The following is a 23,723-nucleotide window of genomic DNA, read 5'->3' on the forward strand; positions in this document are numbered from 1 at the left end:
AATGCTCCTGTAACCGACTCCTCCAGCAGCCCAGGAACTGATCACTCCAGCTACTGGCTAACAGCAAACAGAAGGAAGCAGTAAAGTTTTCAGCTCACCTGGCTAGATCTTGAAGACAGACATCTGTCTGAGCATTATTTCCAAATGTCAGTAGCCCCAGCTTATTTTTTAATGGTGCCTGGACATGTGAAAACTGCTTATGTTTTCACTTAAACTGTACATTACAAGCTAAGATACAGATTTTTTTGACTGTGACATGCAATTATTACAACAAAATCAAAGTACCAAAGCTGGGTGCACTGTGCAAAGTCATGTCCCGAATCACTCGAGTGCCAAAACAGGACCACATCAGGAGGAACTGCTGAGCTACTTTCTTCAAAGAGCCTTGTCTCTTGGCAGCTACCTGCAAGAAGACAGATATGTCTGACATGAAGAAACTTACATTTCTACCAGCAATACAGCTAAATGATGCACATATCCATCTTCTTTTTTTTTATACTGAAAAACTCCTTACTATTATATTCATGTTAAAATATACATTATAAATTACTAAAACCCAAACTCTAAATGGCCTTAGACAGAAAACCATCATATAACCATATACAACCTTCAGAAAGATGAATTAATAAAGTATTATTCAAGACTGGATCTCCTTCATAAATGATGAAAGGACTGCAAAAAAATTGCTCTGATCTTCATCTTAACCTAATTACTTACATGTTCATTCTTGCTTCCTAATCAAGGAAGCAATTTATAATCCATAATGCTTGATCTACACTGAAAATTTATATTAATATTTCAATTAAGGTTTAATATTGAGTATAAATGCTTCTTGAACTCAGAATCACAGAACGTGCTGAGTTGGAAGGCAACCACATGGATTATCGAGTCCAAGTCCTGAGCCTGTACAGGACCATACCCAAGAGTCACATCATGTGTCCGAGAGTATCGTCCATAAAGTTTTTTGTTCCTTCATGTTTTTATTTTTGTGAATTCACTTAGTCATTTAACTAGGAAAAATACTTTCCAGAAAGCACATTTCAGGCATTAACTCTTCAAAAATTGATTTATTATAGCCATACGTGAGTTAAAGAATTAGGTTTACCCAATCAGCTATTAGAATTCATTCAGGTTCTTCATTAAAATTAACAGTCATGGTCTGAATTTCAAATTGCAAAAGTTCCCCAAAACAATTAAAATATTTCAAGTAACCCAGGGAAATATCTGTTCTTTTCTGTATGGCCCTTTTGCAGCAGAGAGAGAGGCAGTGTATTTTGTTTTGTTTTGTTTTTGCTTCTGAGCTTTCACAACTAGGCCAGGAGTTGGACTCAATGATCCCTGTGGGTCCTTTCCAGCATGTTCTGTGATTCTGTGAACTGGAATGAAGAGTTGAAATTCTAATAGAACACCCTAATACGAAATATTGCTAGTGACAGAAATTAAAATAGTCAATCATATATTTTCATACTCTATGTAAAATTATGGCCATGACTGATTGCTTTTGAAAATATGTTTTAAAGCTTTGTTAGTAGGTTTCTGCATGCACTTAAATTAAAATAAAAGTCCTTGGTATCCAAATCAGCTCAAAAGTCGACATAAATATGCCCTTGATTGAATGGTAATACAGGCTTTCATCCTTACATTTGATTATATATAAATGAATTAACTAGCTTAAATATCTTTTTCATAAAAACCTCAGAAGGCTAGATTGTGCTTTTATTTGTACTATGTCATTAGGACAACTCTGACTCTCAATCTATTTCTCCATGTTCTTGAAATATTGATTTGATTGGAAACCTCAGCTCTGTTCATTCTTGAATACTGTCTTTTGGGATAAAACAAACAAGTCCAGAATAAAGCAGAATCCTGAACGTGAGCAATTCTCCATGAAAACCGGTGAGATCTTGCCCACTGCTGCTTTATTCCTGCTTATTACAAATGCCTTTCTTTTTCTTTTTTTTTAAAAAATTATTTTTATTTTTTCTAAAAATCTGTGACCTCAATAGAGCTCATAATGCACATCAGTGACTCAGCTCCTTGCTCCTGCTTACCAACCTTTACAACGCATCTGTCCACCATGGAATCCAGCCACTCGATGTACGACTCAATGGGGGACTGCTCCTCCAAAAGGTGATCGAACTCCTGATACACTGGCAGACAAAACAAAACAACAGCCCACCTCAGTACTTGGATTACATTTGGAACAAAAGAAAAACAAATAAAAAAAAGGCTACCAGTAGCATCACAAGTTCGCTGTGGGTTTTTTTGTAATATATTGCATAAGTCTAATAAATTCATCTTGGTGTTGACCCAAAAAGTTTGCTCAGTCTCTTATGTTGTTTCTATGGAAGTGATGCAATCATTGGAAGCGGTATTTTCATGTGGGCAAATTAGAACCTATTTCTTAAAATTAATATTTTGATTTAAGCTTCAGCTATCGGGTGTGCCTGGAAGTGAAATGTTTGTGGCGTTCTCTACAAAGAGTGAGAAAGTCAGCATGGACCCTAGTGATGAAAAAATGTCATGCATAATGGTTTAGAAATGCATAAAGAATCTTCTAGGCACCAAGTGGATGAGTACTGTTGGTAGGACACTCATCTGTAGAACACTTCAGTTGCAAAAACATGAATTAACTGCTGTAAATCATCTGTTTGCAATGCCAGACACACACACACACACAATTTCCATAAACTTCTACTTCTTCAAAGCAAATTCATGTCATTGCAGAAATGTTATACTTATTATGAAGAGTTGCAAAAAGCTACCTGTATACTTTCTAAGCTTTTCCAAACACACTTTTTCCAATATTAATATTTTAACACAAAAAGTAAAAACAAGTCATTGGAGTGCCGCCCTTAAAACTGCGGCTCGTTTATTTATGAGAACCAATGGCTGGAAGACAAAGAATTATGTATTTTGACACCTTAACAAACTATTCTTCAACTCAGCTAAAATAAAAGGCACAGTAAGTCAAGAAAGATACTTTCTGCCTGCTTTGTTGCAGGATGATTTCAATGTGTTATGCGTTTCCATTTCTGCTTAGTTATAAATAACAGGAGGAAGGAATTTCCTACCGTAGAAAAGATAGTGAAGGAGGCAAAGCTTAGAGATGACAGTTAGAGATATGAGCCAGGGAGGCTATCAGACAATAGAGCAAAGAAAACCTCCCTGGTCTCTTAAGTTGAATCAGCAAGATGACCAGGAATGCATTTGCTTCACACCTGACTACAACTTTGTTTAACTTAGACTTGCAAAGGCTGACTTGTCAGCAACATTAGTCAGAGAAGAAAGGATATTTGGGCCACCCTCATCTTCTTTCATTGTTTTATTGGATGGGCAACCTCCCTTTATTCAGAACAAGATCACAGAGGAATCTAAATGTCTCCTTACCTGAATATTTGGCTGGACAAAAACTGCCTGATACAACAGATGAAGTAATTCATATGCTGTGCAAAGAGGGGAGCAAGAGTGGAAAAACAAATCAGTTGCTTCCTTTGCTGCTGGAGCAATACAACTGTGTACAACAACCTATTTGAGAAAAGTAAACTTTTAGCCTTTAGTGCCTGTCAAAAATACCTCAACAGGATCTGAGAAAGAGGGAATAAAGAAGAAATCATGTCAGAGATAGCTACCAGAGGAGAGCAGGAAAGAGGTTCTCTTATGCCCAGTGATTTTTCTGTTTCTCTCTAAGCTTGTTTAAACGCTTATAAACATGTTTACTTTTTTCTAGTTACGGAAGCTGGCAATTGTACTTTCTTGATTAGTAGTACCACAATGTGAAAGTAGGCCTTAAGTTCATGTCATATAAGTCACACAGAATGTAGCCTTTAAAAAGAACTTTAGTCAAGTGGAATAAACATCAAAGATGGAAAAAAAATGTAAATTCTAGAATAATCTTGCTACATATAAGAACATCTCAGTGGAATCCCATCTCATGATGAACATTCATAATAAGTTACTATTTCCGAGTAACTACTTATTGGACTTCATTCATGGCTGGGCTTGAAAAAAGAAGATTTGGGAAGGGCTCTGCCCACCTTTGTTACAAGCACGCTGGTGGCTAGGAAGGCCAATGCGAGGTAGACACGTCCAGTTGCAAAAGGCACAGCAGAAAGACTCCTTAGGTGGTATCAGCAAGACATGGTTCTTTCTGCGTTGTCTTTTCTCCTCGAGAGTGATCCTGCGTGCGATCTCAAAGGAGACAGCTGCGTTATAGATGGTGTGTCTCCAGACCTCCCGATTGGAGGCCAGAGTAGACCAGTTATGTTGATCAATATGGCCAAAGCTGAGATGTTGTTTCAGGGAGTCCTTGTATCTTCTCTTTGGGACAGCCAGTGGCAGGTTCACCATAAAGCAAGATCTTCGGGAGGTGGTGGTCCTTCATCCTTGAGACGTGCCCTGCCCAACACAGCTGTGTTCTCAGCAACATGGCCTCAACACTTGTGACTGCTGCTTGTTCTAGAACAGATGTGTTAGTCACATAATCTGACCAGTGGATGTTTAGGATTGTTCGGAGGCAGCGTTGATGGAAATGTTCTAGGAGATGCAGGTGGTGGCAGTAGATGACCCATGATTCAGATACATATAAGAGAGTAGACAGCACTATGGCTCTGTAAACACTGATCTTTGTACTTTTCTTGAGGTGTTTACTTCGCCAAACTCTTTTATGAAGCTTTCCAAAAGCACTATATGCCTTTGTCAACCTGTTGTCTATCTCCCTGTCAATCTTACCATCCGAGGAGATGAGGCTGCCTAGCTAATTAAACTGCTGGACTGATTTGAGCTCTGATTGGCCAACGGTAATATGGGGATGATGGAAGACTTCCTGAGGTGCAGGTTGATAGAGACCTTCAGTCTTCTTTAAGCTGACTTCCAGCCCAAAAAGCTCAGCAGCCTCTGCAAAGCAGGATGTTAAATGCTGCAATATGGACCTAAAATATGGAAAAACTTGCTCAAATCCATTAGCATTCAGGAAAATTCAGTTTGATTTTATTACATGAAAGTTTGTATTTAAGTAGTTAGCGCATGTACAAGAAGCTTTCCTGAACATTAAGGATTTTCTGAATGGCAGCCAAAACTTGTCCTGCTGCTAGGGAATGTAACTTTGGGAACTCTCTTTTTCAGGCAATGCAAGGATGTTGGTTAGATAATGAAAACAGAACAGATAACAGAAGGATGCACTCAGCTTCTGGACTTCAGTCTCACTATATGCTACCTCCTCTGCTGCCATGTCAAGCTTCTATCTCCTCAAAAGGGAAGAGGGCCCTGTTAGGAAATGAATAAAGGGTTAAGAAGGAGAGGAAAGAGTACCAAGGACCTCTCACTGGAAAACAGAGCTAACAGAGAATGCAAGGCCCATCCCTGAACAGAGGAGAAGGCTTCTAGTGTTAACACAGTGGAATGACTGTCAAAGTCAACCTTGTAGGGTCCAGTTTACCTGTGAAGGTGTCACCCCTCCTCTTCCCAGCCACTCAGTGGAAGAGTTACCTCACTAGCAAACCTACCCTTGCTGGGCTCCCACAAGTGGTTGCCCAGCTTGCACTCCGTTAAGGCTGGATCTGGATAAAAGATGAGTGGTGTTCTCAGGAGAGAGATGGCAATACAACAGGTGTGTTCCCAGAGAAGTGAGGTTATGAACGACGCTAGAGGCAAAGCTCTGCTGCTTCAGATCAACGAAACTCAATGTGCTTCATGTTACACCTAAGCTTGCAACCATGAAACACTTGCTGGATTATGGAAGGTATATTTTATATTTGCAAAAGATCTTTTATTCTAAAACCAATTTGCCAATATCTCCAAAGTAACTTTTAAGTCCATGCCCTTCACTATACCAGACAGAAGCTAAATTAGCCAATGAACTTGTTTGATATAGGACTTCCACTTCCTCATGAAAGTTCACAGTGAAAGCTTACCCCATCAGGTGATCTTGTTTATAAAAACACGGTGTGAAAAGAAGCTTTTTATAAACAAGTTTATAAGGGACTCAAATACACAGCCACTTGAGTGTTCAAGGCCTTCAAAAGACAATTTTCGTGCAATTCTACAGCAGGAAAGAATGGAGTTTCACATATTCAGTGGTTCACTCATAAATTTAGTTTTTCATGGAAAAATCCTCCTGAATTTGGGTGAAAGTTTTGTGCCATTGACTGTTCTGGATACTAGAAAGGAACTCATTAATGGAAGAGTGCCCAGACCTATGTCGCAAAACATAAGGCCTTGGCAGGGCCTTGCCTTACATTTTGGTAGATGTCTCTGCATTTATCTTAAGCCTGCAAGCAAACCAATGGCTGCAAAAATAATGCTACTTTCTCTGAGCTTTGTCTGCAGCAGGAAACCAAGTTCACCTGGCTTTATTTGAAGGTTCTGCTCTTACATTGTATGATGAGCTTTCTGTGTTCCTCCCGTGAGTCCTCCATAGTATAGAGGGTTTGTTTGGTAATGCTATTCAGATCCACATTCCTCCAGTCCTCCAGCATTTGAAATGTGATGTCTGCACTGTGGATCACTGTTCTTGATGCCTGTAATCCAATCCAATCTATTCATTAGTTCATGCTTTATTAGGTTAAAAAATAGGCTTTATCCCCTTTTACGCTTCCTTAGCTAGGCTCACTAAGTTGATCCTCCTCATGGACCCCCACCCACCAGCTTGATGTCTTATGGATATTACAGGGCCCTCAAACAAGAGACTTCTCAAGTAATTTTGCCTACTTTAATCAACTACAAGTATTTTGCTAGCATCCACCCCAAACCCTAAAGAGCAACACAATTCTGATGCTGCCATTGCTAGACCCCTCAATCTCTAAGAGCTCTGTTGGTTTTTATGGCAAGCTTCAGCTCAAAACAAAAAAGCAACAAGAAAAGTCAAGACACAACCAAACAAACCCCACTCAGGTTTGCACCCTCCCCTCTCCCAAACTTGGAAGACTCTCATTCTTCCCTCAGCCACATGAAAAGATCAAACCTCCTTTGCCTCCTCATCAGATATGTGTCTTGGTTGACTGAGACAGGGATCTGCTGTTGATAATGGGGAGGATGGACTGAGAGGAAAGGAAGTGACACAAGGTCATGGTCATATAAAGTACAATGGCTCTCTGTAAGTTAAGCAGGGATGATAACCCGCACTAAAGTTATCAGCTTCCCCAAGGAAGTGGTGCACTTGGAAGAGTCCTTCACGTAGGTAAACTGTTGGATCACAGGTCTGATGCAGAAGGTTGTGGTCTCTTTATCTTTATTTGCTCTGAATTCCTATGGATCTCCAAGGTTTGGGGGTGATCCACCACATTTGGGGAAGGGTAACACTGGTTTCTCTGCCTCCACCATTAAAATAACGGAGGAAGAAAGCTACAAAGAATTCCTTGCAGGAGTGGGTTCTTTTCCCCCAGATTCTTCCTGTGGGCTTCATCTCTCACAGATTTAACCAGAGGTGTTGGATACACCTTCCAAAAATGGAGCTTTCAGTGTGACATTGAAAACAAACTATCCCCTCCAATACCTGGATGAAATGTTAATTAGCTCCATGCATTCCCCCCCTTTTTATACTACACAGAATTTGGTCTCCTGACTTTTTGATAGGTAATTGATAGGTGAACTGGTGAAAACCAAACACTTCAGAGCAGTTTCTATAATCGCTTGCTATGGTTACATGACCATGTATATTTAAAAGCCCAGTGGTTCAGCTGTTTTGTTTTTCCCAATTTGCATTTGATTTGTAATATACAATTAGACTTGAAGTTTATTGTTGGGCAGGTAGAAATTTTTCTTGCTTTGCAATTGGCCTAATACACACTGCTCTGAAAGCAATGAAATGTCTTATGTTTACTTACTGGAAATGAACCATCTCTTCAAATCAAATAATAATTTTTTTTTCATGAAAATGCCCTGCTGGATTTAATAATCAAGAGTTGCCAGTTGTCTAGAAAAGCATTTTTCACTGATTACTTTTTGGCTTTGTAAAGATGGTCACAATAAATATTGGACACAAACTGCTAACATGATCTCCTCCTCTTTGAGTAAAGTCCAACCTGTCAATTCATAAAATTATTTGAAAAGTCAGTAAAAATGGCATTCATCAAACTTGGGTAAAAGAAATATTTACTTGGCAGAGATGATTTAGTGAAGTCTGTCGCCGGAGTATTTGTGAGAATCTTCTGGACACTGCAGGAAAGAAGAGATGCATATTTACATACTGTGCTAAATAAAGAAAATTATTCCTGAAAGTATTAAATTAAAATGAGAACAAAATAAAATAAAACAAAACAAGATCCAGTTTCCTATATAAAATTGTGGCCATATAAAATTCACTCAAATAACCCAGTTTTCACTTAATTTAAACCTTGACCTAAAACCTTAAATCTGGATGCTCAATCAGTTTTACAGAGGCATATTGCAAGCAATGATTTATAGATGCTGTGAATAATGAGGTGACAAGAGAAACATAGAGGACAATAGGAGCGCTTTGCTTTTTCAGCATGGCAAATTTTCTCTTGCTACACAAAGGAACTGAAGACCAGAAAGAACTATTTAATGGGAAGACAAATGTTGGTGCAAGAAGAAGTNCAATAGCTACCTTATGTGTGGAAATGAGAAAAGGTTGCTAAATCTTAATGCAAACAAGTTTTGGAGGAGTCTTTTGACTGAAGTAGTAGGAGCTAAACTCTGATACAGTTTCAGGTAGAATTTGATCAAAGTTTCTGAAAGTGGTTGCATGATACGCTAATACATTATGGACTAAAATGCCTCAGAAGGTACTTGCCAGTCCTCTGCTCCTATTTTAGCTCTTTGCAAGCAATATAGACCTTGTATTACGATATTTCCTATACTTGGAAAATGAACTTATGAAATGTTGGTTTGTGCATATTTTGTCTGTAATCTCTGACTCTGGAACTGCAAACATTACCAAAGCTTACATTCACTCCTTTCAGTACCTCCATTGGCTGTGTACACTATCACCAATTCTGATGAGGAGGAGACAATTGCAGAAGCAACAAAGACTCATGTAAAAGGCAGGATGCACACAATATTTTCCTTATATCAAAATCACCAGACTTTCAGGTATATCCAAAGAGATATTAGGTGTGGTCACAGAGTATTTTCCCTCTGTACTGTACAAAGAGGCAGTTAAAGAACAGAGACTGAGAATGACTAGAGAGTACATCGTCCAACTCTTTCTCTCTACCTATAAGATTGGAAAAGATTTTGCTGCTGAAGATTCTCAGTATTTTTGAACTGGTAAAGCATATTCTCAGCTCCGATTTTGTTTAATTTTTAAACAAATCAGTAAACAATTCAAAACCCCCTAAAATCAGTTGTTCCAACTTTCATTCTGACTGTTCTCAGTAAAATATACACCTAATTTTCCACGCTGATCAAAATAGTTAATCCTTCTCCTAAATTAGTTTTTTTTTTTCTTTTAACTTTGTGGTGTGGAATTTAGTGCTCATGAAAGGCAAAGAATTGAGAGCCGTGAAATAAAGCAGGCTTTATCAATAGGTGATGTGCACTGCAGGCATCTACAAAGCACGTCTGAAAAGGACTAGTGCCCTTTCCTGTGGTGACAGGGTAATTTGATCTCCTTCATTTTTAACTCTGGCACTTTTTTGAGTAAGGGCCTCAAGCTGTATTCAAATTCTGCTTGCCTAAAGGTTTGTTTAATAATTTTCTTTGCCTAATATCATCCCTAATGTTTGCTTACTATAAACAAAATTAATTTCTTATCAGAATCCACAAGAAAGGAAAAGAAATTCTTATTTTGAGCAGCATCTTCTTTTGCTAAATGAGATTGTTTCTCATGAACAAGTGAAGAGTGTAAGTGAATGCAAGATTTATAATGATGACAGGTTCCTAAAAGAGCACTAGTCTCACTTGCAATTAATTTGTAATCAATAAACACTGTACATCCCAGTTTAAAAGGAGAGAAATTGAGCAATACATACATTCAAATTTGATATTTCGTAGGTTTTCTGGCAAATCATGGAGAGCTACTTTCAGCCACTCATCCAGTTGCTTTGCAAACTTTCGGATCACCTGCGTCAAACTGCAAAAAGGAATCACTACATCAGAACACATTTACTCTGTGCATTATACTATAAAATCTGAATGTGTGGGACCATGAGTCATTTATTTGCAACTCATTATTATGCGGAGTTGTTAACATATCTTAATTTGTCGGCATGAAGAAAAACTTCTGAAACTGCTGAAAACTTTGCAGCAAAAGCAAAACATACCACCATGTTCAAAACCTCACAAAGAATGAAAGTCTCTGTGTGGCACCACTTTGATACTTACAAACAGTATTCCTAGTTGAAATACAATCATTCATACTCTGTACAAATATAAAATCACAACCATTTAAAGAAGACAATAAATCGAGCTTTGGGTTTCTGCTCAGCTGTGCCCAGATTTATACGGATGTATACAGGGATGTTCAAGTGGAGCAACAATCAACTATGCTGCAGGCCAGAACCAGTGACTGGGGATGATGATGGAGGGGAGGAATTTTCAGGCCAAGCCCACACAGGTGGGGGAAATGGGGGTGGAGCAGGACTGCCTGCTTAGCTCAGCGCAGGACTGGAACTTTCCCAGACAAGTGAGATTTCTCTTTTCTCCCTTGCTACCCACTCCTGATGGTTCCATCATTTCCTGTTAAACTTGGTAGGAGATCCATTCTGCTCTTCTTCTTGGAATTCTCAGTATAAAATGTCAGTTTCCAGGAAGAGCTGCAGTGCTGTGCAGGGGACCCTAACAGCTGGATCTGACAGGCAAAGCTGAACTGCCTGTAGCAATAGCAGAGATACACGAATGAGAGAGAGAGAGAGGACAGGTACAAGGAACTTTCCTCTTTCAACTAGGAAGCTTTTACTGTTTGTACTCCTAACACACTGCACTGAGATGTGGTAAAATAAACATGGCCTGCTCTGCTCCACAAAGACAGCTAAAGAGGAAAAGGGATGGATGACAACTGCTGTGCTCACTAAAAAGTGGCTTTTCTGGATAGCCAGAATTTGTTCCCAGGAAGTATCTCAGAGGATTCTGGCTGAGTCAGCAAGATTTCCTTCAGGAGCTTCCATTGCAATGAGACCCTTCTTCACCCCCTCCAGTGCAGGCTATGGCTTAATAGCCACAATCTGGCCCTTTATATGCATTACAAAAGTCTATATTCACACTCAAGTCTCTCCTTATTTGCTATGAAAGAACTAAGCAGCTTGAGAAAAGGACTGCTGTTCTGTTTAATCCTTCCAGTGAAATAGATTTGGGGGGGGGGGGAAGGAAAGCCTTTAAAAATGTACATGTCTTATCAAAAAAAGCCCATGCTTATAAGAGATTTCTTGTGTAAAAAATACCTTGCCTGTAATTCTGTACTTTAGCAGTCATGAAAGGCACACAGGGGAGCAGAACAACATCCTGAAAACATTTTCCGTGATTAGAGACACTTTAAAATCTTGAGGGCTAAATACACAGCATCAATAAGAAACTCCTAGAGCAATATTCTTAACAAATTGCTCCGCACCAGGACCGCATCAGTCAAACAATACTAGAGATGTACAAATATATCTAGAAAAATAGCTTCCTGATACTCATATTAGGAAAAACAAAGGGAGAGACATATTGATTGCACTCAATGACTATACTTTTTGCTGTGGACTGTTGATCTCTGTCCTGCTTCACCTATATAAACAAGACTTCTTGGACTCATGTGAACTCCTGGTAGGAAGAGAACAGCTGAAATCTATCGCATGGACTGGAAAAGTGAATTTAGCTTTGAAACAACAGAGGCAAATACTTATTAAATAAAGTGATCCTAAGCAAATAATGCTTTTGTTCTTCATAGAATAGTATTGAAATTAAATCAGTTTCTTCAAGGTTTCACAAGTATGGTCTTAATGTTTTATATTCCTGGCAAGCAGAATAACAGTTGGGTTTCTAGACTGTATACAGAGACAAATGCTTAGGTTGCAGTGCCTGAATATGCATGTGAATATTTACAAACAGAGTGGTCAGGCCACCTTCTCTTGTCATGATGATCCAGAACAGTTATGTTGTTTTCGCAGACTAGAAGAAAAGTGTCAGAAATTTTCAGAAGACAGTGTGGTACTCTGCAACCTGCAGACTTCTGACAATCCCTGAAAGTTGGGACAAAACTATCAGCTGAATGTTAAGAAACCAAGAAGATGGTATCCTTCATCCCATAAAAACTCCCAACCCTCCAAGCTTTTTATAATACAAGCCTTGTTAAAATCTGAACATTTCTTCAGGAACATGTAAGTTCTTCAGCTCCTTTCAATTGACACTGTGATTTAAACTCAGAAAATGGGTGGCAGCAAGCAGCTTTCTGAGAACTGGTGTCATTCTTGAAGAAAACACATGCAACAAAGACAGCTGAGCTAGAAGGGGTCAGTGCTGTGAGCTATACTGACCTGTCAGGTAAGGCTTGTAGTACTGTTGGCATCAAAACTCCAGAAATTGCCTTGTACAGAATTGAATCACAAACTCCCACTATATTCACTACAGTTGAAGAACCCAATACAGGCAGCATATGAGGAGGCATCCCTTGCCAAAAGTGCAGAAGAAAACTTTGAACCTGCAATCATGAGAAGAAGCAGGGATGTTTAAATTAAAATAATCAAAGGCCACAAATACCCCTCTCTTGAAATGATCCTGCTTACATAGCATTTGTTTTAGCCCCAGAGCTGGTCTGATGGTGTGCCACACAGGCAAGGCATATTTCTTAACTAAGACAGGCTCATACTGTAACACAGCACTCAGTGGAAGAATCAACCAAAGGGTGAGGAGACACTCTGAGTTGTTTACTGGGTGTCTTTGTGTTACTACAGCAGAGAGACCCATGGGAACCACCATATTTTTACCTTCCATCAGTGGCTGGTGAGTGTAACTCTTTGGCTTCCACATGTCAAGCCTTTTTCTCTCTCTTTGCTCTCTGACCCTGTACACAAAGGAATGCAATCTACGGTTTGGCGTAATGAGGGAGAGGAGGATAGCACGTGGCTTAAAGGGGTCAATACACCATTTTCTTCATTTTGGAATGAAACACTACACTTCTGGATTTCTCCTTTCCTCCAATATGAAGGAAAGAGAAGAAAAAATGGAGAAAGGCAAAAAAAAAATAGGGAGGAGATTTAGGACGCAACAAAATAAACCTCTGAAAAATTTAATTTAGGAAATAAAGGTGTTATTCAGAGAATGATAGAATCAGTTCCACAGGGGTCAGAACACCAGCATTCATGAATGATAACCTGCGTGCAATCTGTAGTGAAGTAAATAACCACACCAGGTACAGTAAAGAATATTTGCCATTTATGTATTGTTGCTGCTCAGCCCCTTCCCCACCATTGATCCTGATAAACAGATTCCCTAACAAAATACAGCATCCTGCTCTTAAGAAAGTATTCTGAGACTCACCCAGCCAAATTTCCTGAATATGTATCACATATTTTTCTCACAGGGAACTTCTAGACTGGGTACAACAGGGTAAAAACAGATTTAAACTGGAAGATTGTGAGAATTAAACAATGAGAGGAAGAAAAGCAGGGAATTTATTCCTGTTGTTCAGAAGACAAAGTCAAAAGACCTATTTCCTTTGATATTTTCTTCCAGGACCTGAATGTCATATTTAAATCAGGTCCTCAGCATCTCTACAGTCAGATTTGCTTTCCTGGCTTAGAAGCCTTCTTCCCACGTAATATAAAACTGCTTGTATCCCATTAGCATTTGATTTTTTCAGCTCTAATTATAAAGTTGTCTACATGAACTGCCAGAAACCCCTCAGATTAAGTCAGATATGCAATAGGTACAAACCTTATCCACCTCTAACAGATGGTATCAGCTGCTGAGCAGTGTGTGCGTTCCTAGCTGTGCTGCAGCACAGATGAGCAACTGGACACTTCAGCTATAGCTTTCTGGGATACTTGGGAGGCTGTAAGCCCCCCACCACTCTGTATCATTGTTAACAGACCAGCAGAGCCCACTGTTTTGGCTGTGACACCTGACCTGGGTCTGTACTGAACACTGAGAGGAATTCCTTCAAACTGCTCAGTCCCAACAAAATGCTTCGAAAAGCTGTGGTGGACACACTTCTTGAGTTGTGGATTGTCCCATGTCTTGTAAGGGGATATTGCTACCTTAATCCTGCTGGAGAACAAAGGGACAAAAACATTTCCATTGCTTTTGTTCCTCCAACTCACACAGCTTTAAAAGTGAGATTTAGTGCTATCGCTCACAGAGTATATACTCAAGTAAAGCTATTGTGCATTTCTCATAAAAAGGATCAACCAGCACAGAACTGTAAGTCTGTAATATCACAAACGAAAGTCTCAGATCCATTAATACCTTATGTGTAATCATTAAACTACAACTGTAACCATACCTCATCAAAGTTTGCTCTTATTACAGTGTCTAGTATCCTCTGACAGTGAGTCCTATACATCATAATAAAGGTAGAAACCTGAAAAAGAATGAGGGAGACACATAAAAGATCATTCTATTTTAGGAAATCTGCTTTTAAAAAATCAGAATACAGAGCACAGAAAAAGTAAGTTTTTTCTTATCTTACCTATGCAGAACTGCAAAAATAATGAAATCAGTTAGCATCTGGTTAGATTAGTTATATTAGCTGTAAAATGAGTTTTCTTCTTAAAAGTAAATTCTCCCTTTGAATTCATGGATTTTTCTATGTCAATGGGGATTCTTCAAATGTAAGAGGAGCAAAAAGCCTCAGTGAGATCAAAGACGAGAATGTGGCTCTAATTAGGACATAAAGAACTATAAAACCCTATTCTTTTGTCCACTTTACATTGATACTACACATGTGAATAGAACCAGAAAACTAGCAAGCTCAGCCAAGAGAAGCCAGAGCATTTTTGTCATGTGTGCAGATAGGATTCTCTTAATTTCTAGTCTAGAAGGATAAGTAATGGACTAAGTCCCTCTCTGCTCAAGAAAGCATCAGAACTGTTGTTCAGTTTGCCACCAAATGTGTTCACAGATTAGAGAGTTATAATGTATTTAAGAAGTTGCCCTCAAACCTCACCTGCTGTATGTAATGTAAGTTTTAAAAGAGTGTGCATGGGCTTTAGAAATATTGTACAGCTGATAGTGTTGGCTGCCTATTTTAAGGGAAGATATTTCTTCCTATTAGATGAAGCAATTCAGTCCTCCATAAATCAAGTCAAAGCATTATTAAACTTACTCTAATTTAAAGTCTTTATATAGTGGACAAAGCTTTCATCCAGAGCAGAGAAAAAACCCCCAAGACAAGCTGAGAAAAGATTTCCAAAGTGTTACCTTCTCCTCTGGCAGACTGGCTGGCAGATTTAGATCTTTGACATTTGGAAACTCTGGCAGTAATGTTCCCAGTTTGGATCGTGGTGAATACGCCACTGTCTGTTTGGTTACTTCTTTTTTTCCTGTTTCGTTGACCCAAGCTGCTCCTTTTTTAGAATACATCACATCATAATACTGGGAGTTTTCTTTCACTGCAATTCCGTAATAATGGTACCTGATACATAGAGATGTATATTTTATAAAGTGGATTGTTTGAAATTTTGAAAAAAATAATTGGAGACAAGAGAAATTGATAATTTCTACAGCAAAACAGATTGGGCAATAGTTTACATATTATTAACAATTATTGATGCAGCAGCAGAACATTGTGGTAATATATTGAGCTTACTTATTTTCATTCTTTGTGATTCTGTTGCAGGGCAGGAAAGAAAGAAATTCCATTTTTTTCTTCTTAGTTTAAAAAAAAAGTGTTTCTTAAAGCTGCTTGTTGGCAGAGCTCTGCTGTGCAGCTGCTCCTTTAGTTCAGCAATAAGCAGAAGTACAGACCCTCTGGACTGGCCCTTCTGTTGTTATTTCAGTTCCCTGATTCTCAGACTGTTGAGGGCTGTTTTGGTCCCTGAAAAGCGTGAGTCTTTATTGCAAATGAGTTGATCAGAAGTATTTCAAAAATTGAAAACACCTCAAAGAAAAGAGGAGGAGAAAGGCTTGTGCTGGAAAGCAATGGATGGTAGGAAATGTACAGTTCAAATTATTTCCTTCATACCCTACATCAGCACTAGGCTTAGGTGAGTAGCTATACAACACTAACTGTCTCAGCAGACCACAATGGGAATTACACAGTGTGGCTGTGCAACAAAAATGGATTGGTAGTCTTATGGCACAAGTTTATGCTACAACTCAGCTTTATTATAGGTGCTGATGGAAGTAGTGATTATCAAGTAAAACTCTTGCATCAAAGGTAATCTTAGTCATTCCATAATTTCCTAAATTTATTTCAGCTTCTCAGCTTCAGGAACCACTAACCCATCAGCTAGATTTGTAGTGATTGCAAAAGGCATCACAAGATTGTATTGCTGGTATACTTTTCCATCAGCCTAATTTCCTAGACAGAATTTTCAATGATCCTCTGCTTTTCTCCTTATACCTATCAGATCACAATAAGACATTGTCTTCTGGATCCCACTATGATGGCACCAGAAGTTATAATCTCTGGATGTTTGTTACTCTCCAGTCAGTTACTTTTTCAGAGTTCTGCCACCAGACCTGTTCACTTCAATAGACACAAATTTGCTTTAGGCAAATTGGCTGGCTCTACAAAGCTCATCAATTAAATTAAAGAAAGAGTAACATCTAAGTGACGGTGGTTTAAACTAACTCGGGTGACTTTTTTTCCTTTTTTCAGCCACAGTCACCCACAGACTAGTACATGTCATAATCCCCATCAGAAAATGGTGGCAAAGAGCTAGAAATCTAGTCTTGTCTACCAGTACAGACAGGCTGAGAGGAGGCCCCGGGAGTTGTAGCAAACTTCTAGTACATGATGCCCTTGCCATGCCCACTGAGGACATTCCATATTTTCCTTTAAAAATTAAAGCTATTTTGAACTCAGTATTGAATAATCCAAGTGAAATTTATTAAAACATTAAATTGACATGCTGTGAGAGGGACTTCCTGACTTCAATACCTTAGAAAGCCACACTATTGGCTCCAAATATGCCCATCAGAGCTTAGGTCAAAACATGCATCCTACACCAGAAACCAGGCTCCAGACTGCTTGTGACCTATCACAGATAACTAATGACAAGTTTGTGCTAGCACTGCAGTTATGACAGTAGCTTGAGAAGTTTGGCTTTTTAGCTTGAACAGTAACACCCCAGTTTGGTCGCTGGCAGCTGCCATGCATACACTGCACATAAGAGCCATAAAACTTCTGTATGTCCTGCATGCTACACTTGGGGTAGGGGAAGCCAAAAGGAAATGCTACAGGGAGGTAGTACCAAAAAATTGCTGAGGAAAGGGGGGGTAGAGGGAAGAAGTGAGAGCAAACAGGACTGCTAAATTTCTAGACTGACTGAGAGGTTTGTATAATTTAAACAGAGGTCAGTCTCATATCAAGTTTTGTCTTAAATCAGTCAAAAAAAAAAAAAGTCTGAAAAATGTAGTAAAGTTTCACTGTGCATTATTTGATTCCTGATATATTGCACTTGGCAGTAAACTACTGCCAAGTTTTCTGTGTGGCTTCAAAATCATATAGACAGCAATAGCCAAATTTACTCCAAAATTTTTCTAGATAGATTCTTCCTTCAGTAATTTTACCATCCCAAATGACCAAAACTCACTAGAGTAGTTTACACAGAGTCTTTTTCAAGCACTTTTGTGTATTTCTATCAGGAAAACAAAACCAACAAAAAAACCCAAAACAACTTAATCCAACAAACAGGGCTTGAAACTTTGATATGCAGAATAATAACATGGAGACAACACAATCTTTTTTGTGGAATGCTTTTTCCCCTCATGCAGTACTCCTTTAAAGAAAGAAGCAAAATTCCCTTAAAACCATGTAGCTTCCATAGGTTTAACTAACATCTTGTGTGCGTAATGGAAGAGTTTCAGACTGCAGTACAGAAAGAAATCGGCTTTTATGTTTAGCCGCCTTCTCATGGCTCACCTGTGGTGGAACTGTATTTAAGCTCAGCAAGACAGAGAACAGCTGCATGCTTACATCAATAAACCCAGCTGCAAGGAAGAAAGGCTCACAACTGATGGCCAGGAGTATAGCACCATTGTAGCTCTGAACTTTGTAATGTTACAAGGCAGCTGTGCTATAAAAAGACCGAAGGCAGAACAGTGTGAAGTCAGATAATCTTAACCACTTCTATGGCAGAACTTCCTTTGGCAGTAGCAGGGAAGTAGAATGAAAATCATACTGGCAGCAATCGGTCAGCACAGCTGGTGATAAAGGAACTGAAGTGTTAACGTCTAAAGTAATTTCTTTACATAACACTTAATTGGAAAGTAGTCAGATGTTTCTGAAAACAAAACCAGAGCTCAGTTACAGCTGTGCTGGGTCTACCACAGAGTGTATTTATCCTAAAGTACAGCATGCATGTAGTTTCTCTGTGTAACAGAAACCTCTTCTTATTTGCTATATAGGGAACAGAACAGTTGCAAAAGTGGTATGAAAAGAGTATGTGACCTGAAAGCTGCTCTGACAGGCAGACAGATTAGGGGGAAATTATGCAAGAGATATTAAGTCTCATTGATTTTTAGCCTCATTGAGAGTAAAGAGACAGCTTTTGGAGGTGCAAGACACCTTCAGTCAGCAGATCAGGAGTGTTTTGCTCCTCTGAGAGACTCCTGGAGCTGCAGGTGGAGCTCCAGTTTGGAAACACAGCAGTGCTCACTCCTTTCATTAAATGGGAAGACAAATAACAAAGTTGTAGTTGATGTCAGAGGGATATGAAGACTGACAGTGGGTACTTTCATATGAATCCATAAAGCAACTTGTGCACACTGTCACTCTGTCCCTACGAACCTCCATGAAACTTATATTCAGGGCTAAACCCTAATCCTCTGATTCTGGACCTATCATGTTTTCCTAATATGCTGTTGCACTAACCCAGAATTTCCACCTGAGAGATTTTTGGTGGCTTTTATGACTGATGTTACACTAACTCTGAATTTGCATTTGGGAATGGATTTCAGATCTTCAATTAGCTTTAATATGTCTGCTCTAGAGAAAGAAAGCTTAGTTATAAAAACTAAGAAAATATCAAGCTGGGGGAAAGGACATTTTGTCCCATCAAAGAGATACATCTTGGCAGAGATAACTTATTAGAAGAGCAGAGTAGAGCTATTTTTAATGACATTTCTTTTAGCATCTTAGTTTTTCTTTTCCTTTAAAGAGTGGGTCATTCTAACTTGAGTATATAAATTCAATTCTAATAGTATATTTATTTCTCAGCATTTAGGAATATTATATTTATAGGCTCTGTCATGAAAGGGAAACTTTAGCAACCAAATTTTGCAAACACACCATCTCAGATTTTCATTTTCTTCTCCACAGTTTTCTACTTGTGAGCTACAGACACTGCTCTTATGCTACCCTGTAGGATTCTGTGAAGGTTAATCAAGAAAAGTAGTTATTATTATTTTTCAGGCCTTACATTTGCCAAAAAAATATTCAAAGCTCCGCTAGAAAAATTTCATGGAGTCCACAAGCAGAAAACCAGTATAAAAACATCACTGTATCCTCTTCATAAATTGATAGAATCACATCTTGTCAACAATTGGAAAGAGTCAAGGTAGTGCATACTTCATTCAGAATCAGTTTCTCATTCTGGAATTAGGATGAACTGTTTTCAGGAAGTATAATCTTTTGAGTAAGGCAATAAGTTTAATTCCTTGATCACTTAAAGGTATGCTGGATTTCATTACAGAGGCAAAATGGAGGTTAAATACAGGTGTGTGGACAATTTCATTTTAGGCCAATGCATGTTCCTACCTACATTCTAGACAGCATTCTGACACTGGTCCTCTAAACAGAAGCATGATGCTAACCTGCTGTCATTTCCCAGCCTCCAACAGTAGTTCCAGTACTCCTGGATGTAAATGTTCTTTACGTTGTGTAAAGTGAGTTGAGATGAAAAACAGTATAGGAACAACATGGAAAATATCGCTGATGAAATCAGTAAAAGGCCTCCATTAGACCACCTTTGCAGGATCACTGCTGAATCAATAAGACAGTGTAAAGATTACAATGAAACCTCCATCAAAGTTGATTTTAAGTCCCCAACTGGACAAATTATTCCCTGTTCTTTTACTATTCTATTCAGTAAAGCAAGAGCCAGATAGGGCCCTGTGCAAGGTGATAATGATACCATACACTGCTTACTTTGATTGGCCTCTGGTTCCAAGTCTTCTTGTTGTTAGCTGTGGAAACTGTTGTCTTATTATCTGCAAATAAATAGAACTGATATTAAGAAAAAAGTAAAAGCGCATTTATTAATTTAATATGGACTTTTAAGACACAAAAGCAGAAAAACTGTACAGCAATGTCAGCAAAATACATGGCAGGAGAAATCAGAAATAAAGCTTTTTATTTTTTCCATTACTGAAAGAGGGGAAAGAGACTTTAAACTTCAATATAACTCCATTGACTACCATTAATTTAAATACTTTCAGATGTTACAGGAAGAGAACATATTTCCTTAAAAATCTCAGATCAGTTCTGCCTCTAAAATAAGGAGGATTGTAATGAGAATTGGCCTACTGTTTATTTGTCAGCTTGCAGGATCAACAAAGTTCTCTATGGACCTTCACAAACCTGCCATTAAACACTTCTTTTTCTGACAGATGATTCTCTGAAAAGATTTTGGTATTTGACAGGGGCACCATTTCTACCAAGGAAGACTCTCAGTGACATTTGTAACGATACTTGTAATCAATTAATCTTCTATGGAAAACAAGTGCATCTCAAAAACAGCAGGATACTATCAAGAATCCAGACTCTAGTCTGTCAGCAGATATTAAAAGAACTGTAAAACAAAACTTTAGTCCCAGTTGCATTTAAGAAAATAGATTAATGAATGTAGATTGTGCCTTCAGTCATCGGAGCCTCTATCAACCGGGCTAGCTAATCCTGATGAAAAAGCTTTACTGTAGTTGCTGGAAAGGAGGTGCTCAGCACCTCACAGGATTGAACCTGATTCTCAGTGTGGTCTGAAGTGGGAGAAAAATTTTTCTGCGAGAACAGTCATGCAAGAAAGACTGCAGCAAGCTTTGAAGAATCACTTGCAAAGGAATTTCTTCCTTTTAAAATTTGTAATCCATTTTAATTGTGCTTTCATTATTTAAATTGCTAAATGTTTCCTCTTTGAGTGGGAACACCAACTAAGATTAAAGAAAAACAAACACACAAGATGGAATATAACTGCTCAACTAGAAAAAATCAATTTATATTGATTAGATAATACAGATTTTTTTCTCCATTAACCATTTTACCACAGTGATAAATATTTAATCCTGATTGATGACTGAAAGCGTTGGAACACGTATTTGGATCAAAAGGTGCTACATAAATAAAGACATTACAATGTCACATATTTGACCATTTCTTCAGTAATTTTTATTTTTTTTTAGCAAAAGGTATAATCTTCTTCCCTTTGTATCATGTAAAAATTGACCTGTGTTGGTTTCCAAGAGCTTTTCAAGACATGGCTGATGTCAAAAATGCAGCATAGACTCGGAGTCACTAGGTTGTTCAGCTTTAATTTCTGGAGCAAAACTTCAGCAAACAGTAAAACACTTTTGTGGAGCTGTGAAAGTTCAGCCTAGCTGTTTGATAAATGAGCAGACAGGCAAGCAGCCCTTCTTTCTTTTTTTGTATGGATTCAATGAAGCCTGCCTAAAGAACACCACATGCTGTTCCAGCTACTGATCTAACATTCCGCAACATCTCAGCCTTCCAAATTCCCTTTAATTACACATTAATCCCACCCCTCTCTCTTTCATTTTCTGCAGACAGGGTTGGGGGCTCCACAAGGCTGTGGGAAAAAAGGCAGTGTTGAAGAACTACTTTCTGAGGATGGTTTTTTTGGGCTAGGGGTTTTTTTTTAGGGTTGGTTGTGTAGGTTTTTTTTGGGTAGGGTTTTTTTTTTTGTGGCAATTGCCATTCAGAAAATACCATTCCTCTCCAAAAATTGATTTTTCAGCATTTAACTTAATATTAGTTAATATTAACTCTATCTTTTCTTTCTGAACGGGATGAACCCATATTACTTTCAAGTCTTTCTAGTGGCAATGAAGTGTTACAATGCACACTGTAAATGCTACTTTATGAACCATATGTCATGTGAGTTCCTGGGATTTAAATAAATCAGCCAATTTCTACATACCAGGGCAGAGGTGATAAGGAAAAGAGAAGAATAATGAAGCAGTTGATCAGATGATCTCTTTTTCTTTTCTTTGTTTGTTTCTTTTTTAAATTCAGCTAATTTTAAATGAGATACACCTTTCAGAATACATCTAAAAAATATGCATCATTTAAAATATCATTTATCAATAATTTAAAAAAAAAAAAGAGAGAATAATCTAGCAAACCTCTGAAAAAAAAGTCAGGACTTTTTTTATGTAATGCTGAATATGTAAAATATGTATAACATGGCGTACTCATACCTAGGTGCTTGTACAAAATGCACGGGTATTAATGTTTATGTTCTGAATAAAACAAGTCAAGTACTAAGAGAACTATCTGTTCATACAGATGTTTATATTAAACTATGTTTATGCAAATCCCTGTGCAATGATACTGGTAAAGGCAAGACAAGTGGAGTTCACTGTGTGCTGAAATCAACAGAAAAAGCAAAGGGTCCAAAATGTTGATTTTTAAATCATTTTCAGCCTGAAAAGTCACTCTATAAAATATTTCATCATAGGCTTAATGTTTATTAATTTTTAAAGACCTACAGAGGAAATGAGTTAAGTTTTCAATCTTATGGGGAGGGAAGGGGATCCTAATTGTCAGACACGAAAATTCAGGTTTGGATCTGAAAACCAAGTTGGGTCATTTTCCTTTCATCACTGCAGTGAAGTTGCACAAGCAAATGAATCAAGACCAGATCATGCAGTTTGAGCTGCTTTCTGAATGGAGCCCAGTCCCTTTTCTCACAGAAGCTCTGGCTTCTCAACAGAAGCAGTGGTAAAAAGATCTCATGGGTGGTATCCAAGGGAATTTTGGAGTGAACGGACCTTTTTACCATTGTCCTTCAGTGGAACCGAAATTTCATTTCACACTTCTCCAAAGTGACCAAAATTCCAGCTGCCCTATAAGATCTGCTGAGTAAAAAGGTACAGGTTTTACATTTTCCAAGTGAAATGTCACCTAAATTACATTGCAGTTTTGACTGTTAGGCATTATTTTATGTTACCTGGCTTTTTGGTTTTGAGACAGATGTAGATCAGGAGTTTCAGATGGAAGTAACTTCTATCCCTACTATATTAGCCTCAGAAGCCAATGCTCCTGCAATTTTTCTCAGTTACTAAACTTTAATGTGTTCTCCCTCTCTTTTCTCTGTGCTCTGCTTAAGACCTGATCTTACCTTCTGTCTACAGAAGACCTTTTATGCCTTTCTCGAATAAAAACAATAATATTAAGAACAGTCTTATCTTTTCCCAGCTCTACAGTTCTTCTGGTGAGTGCCTACTGCACACATAAGAGCCAGATAGAATTCATTACACTATAGAACAACACATATATATATGTAGTTTACACCTTTTCAGGGGACTGTATAACCAGGTGAGCATTTGTTTAACCCTTTTGCAGACAATCCTGAAACGTGATTTTCAGAATGTCTGTGCAGGTAAGAACAGAAGGGGACATTTTTCTCTCTGACAGGCTGTAACCTTGACGCTCTGAATGTATGGGA

At 38.3% G+C, this 23,723-nt stretch overlaps 1 protein-coding gene across 3 annotated transcripts in view; it reads right to left on the bottom strand.

Moving 5' to 3' along the window:
• The window catches only part of RFX4 (regulatory factor X4), a 90,912-nt gene that overhangs the window by 27,443 nt on the left and 39,746 nt on the right, over window positions 1-23,723 (bottom strand). For 2 of the 3 annotated variants that reach the window (XM_017804614.1, XM_017804615.1), the window contains 9 exons: window positions 20,192-20,253; window positions 15,298-15,511; window positions 14,381-14,458; window positions 12,414-12,577; window positions 9,933-10,033; window positions 8,096-8,154; window positions 6,374-6,518; window positions 2,056-2,150; window positions 286-403 (listed from right to left, as the gene is read on the bottom strand). In XM_017804614.1, coding sequence (XP_017660103.1) covers window positions 286-403; window positions 2,056-2,150; window positions 6,374-6,518; window positions 8,096-8,154; window positions 9,933-10,033; window positions 12,414-12,577; window positions 14,381-14,458; window positions 15,298-15,511; window positions 20,192-20,253 — 1,036 coding nt within the window. Of the gene's footprint in view, window positions 1-285; window positions 404-2,055; window positions 2,151-6,373; window positions 6,519-8,095; window positions 8,155-9,932; window positions 10,034-12,413; window positions 12,578-14,380; window positions 14,459-15,297; window positions 15,512-19,857; window positions 19,884-20,191; window positions 20,254-23,723 lie in introns of those variants that run through there. The other variant, XM_017804616.1, reaches the window with a different exon arrangement.

Source organism: Lepidothrix coronata, unplaced genomic scaffold (assembly GCF_001604755.1).
Source record: "Lepidothrix coronata isolate B3197 unplaced genomic scaffold, Lepidothrix_coronata-1.0 Scaffold10, whole genome shotgun sequence".
Taxonomy (NCBI): Eukaryota; Metazoa; Chordata; class Aves; order Passeriformes; family Pipridae; genus Lepidothrix; species Lepidothrix coronata.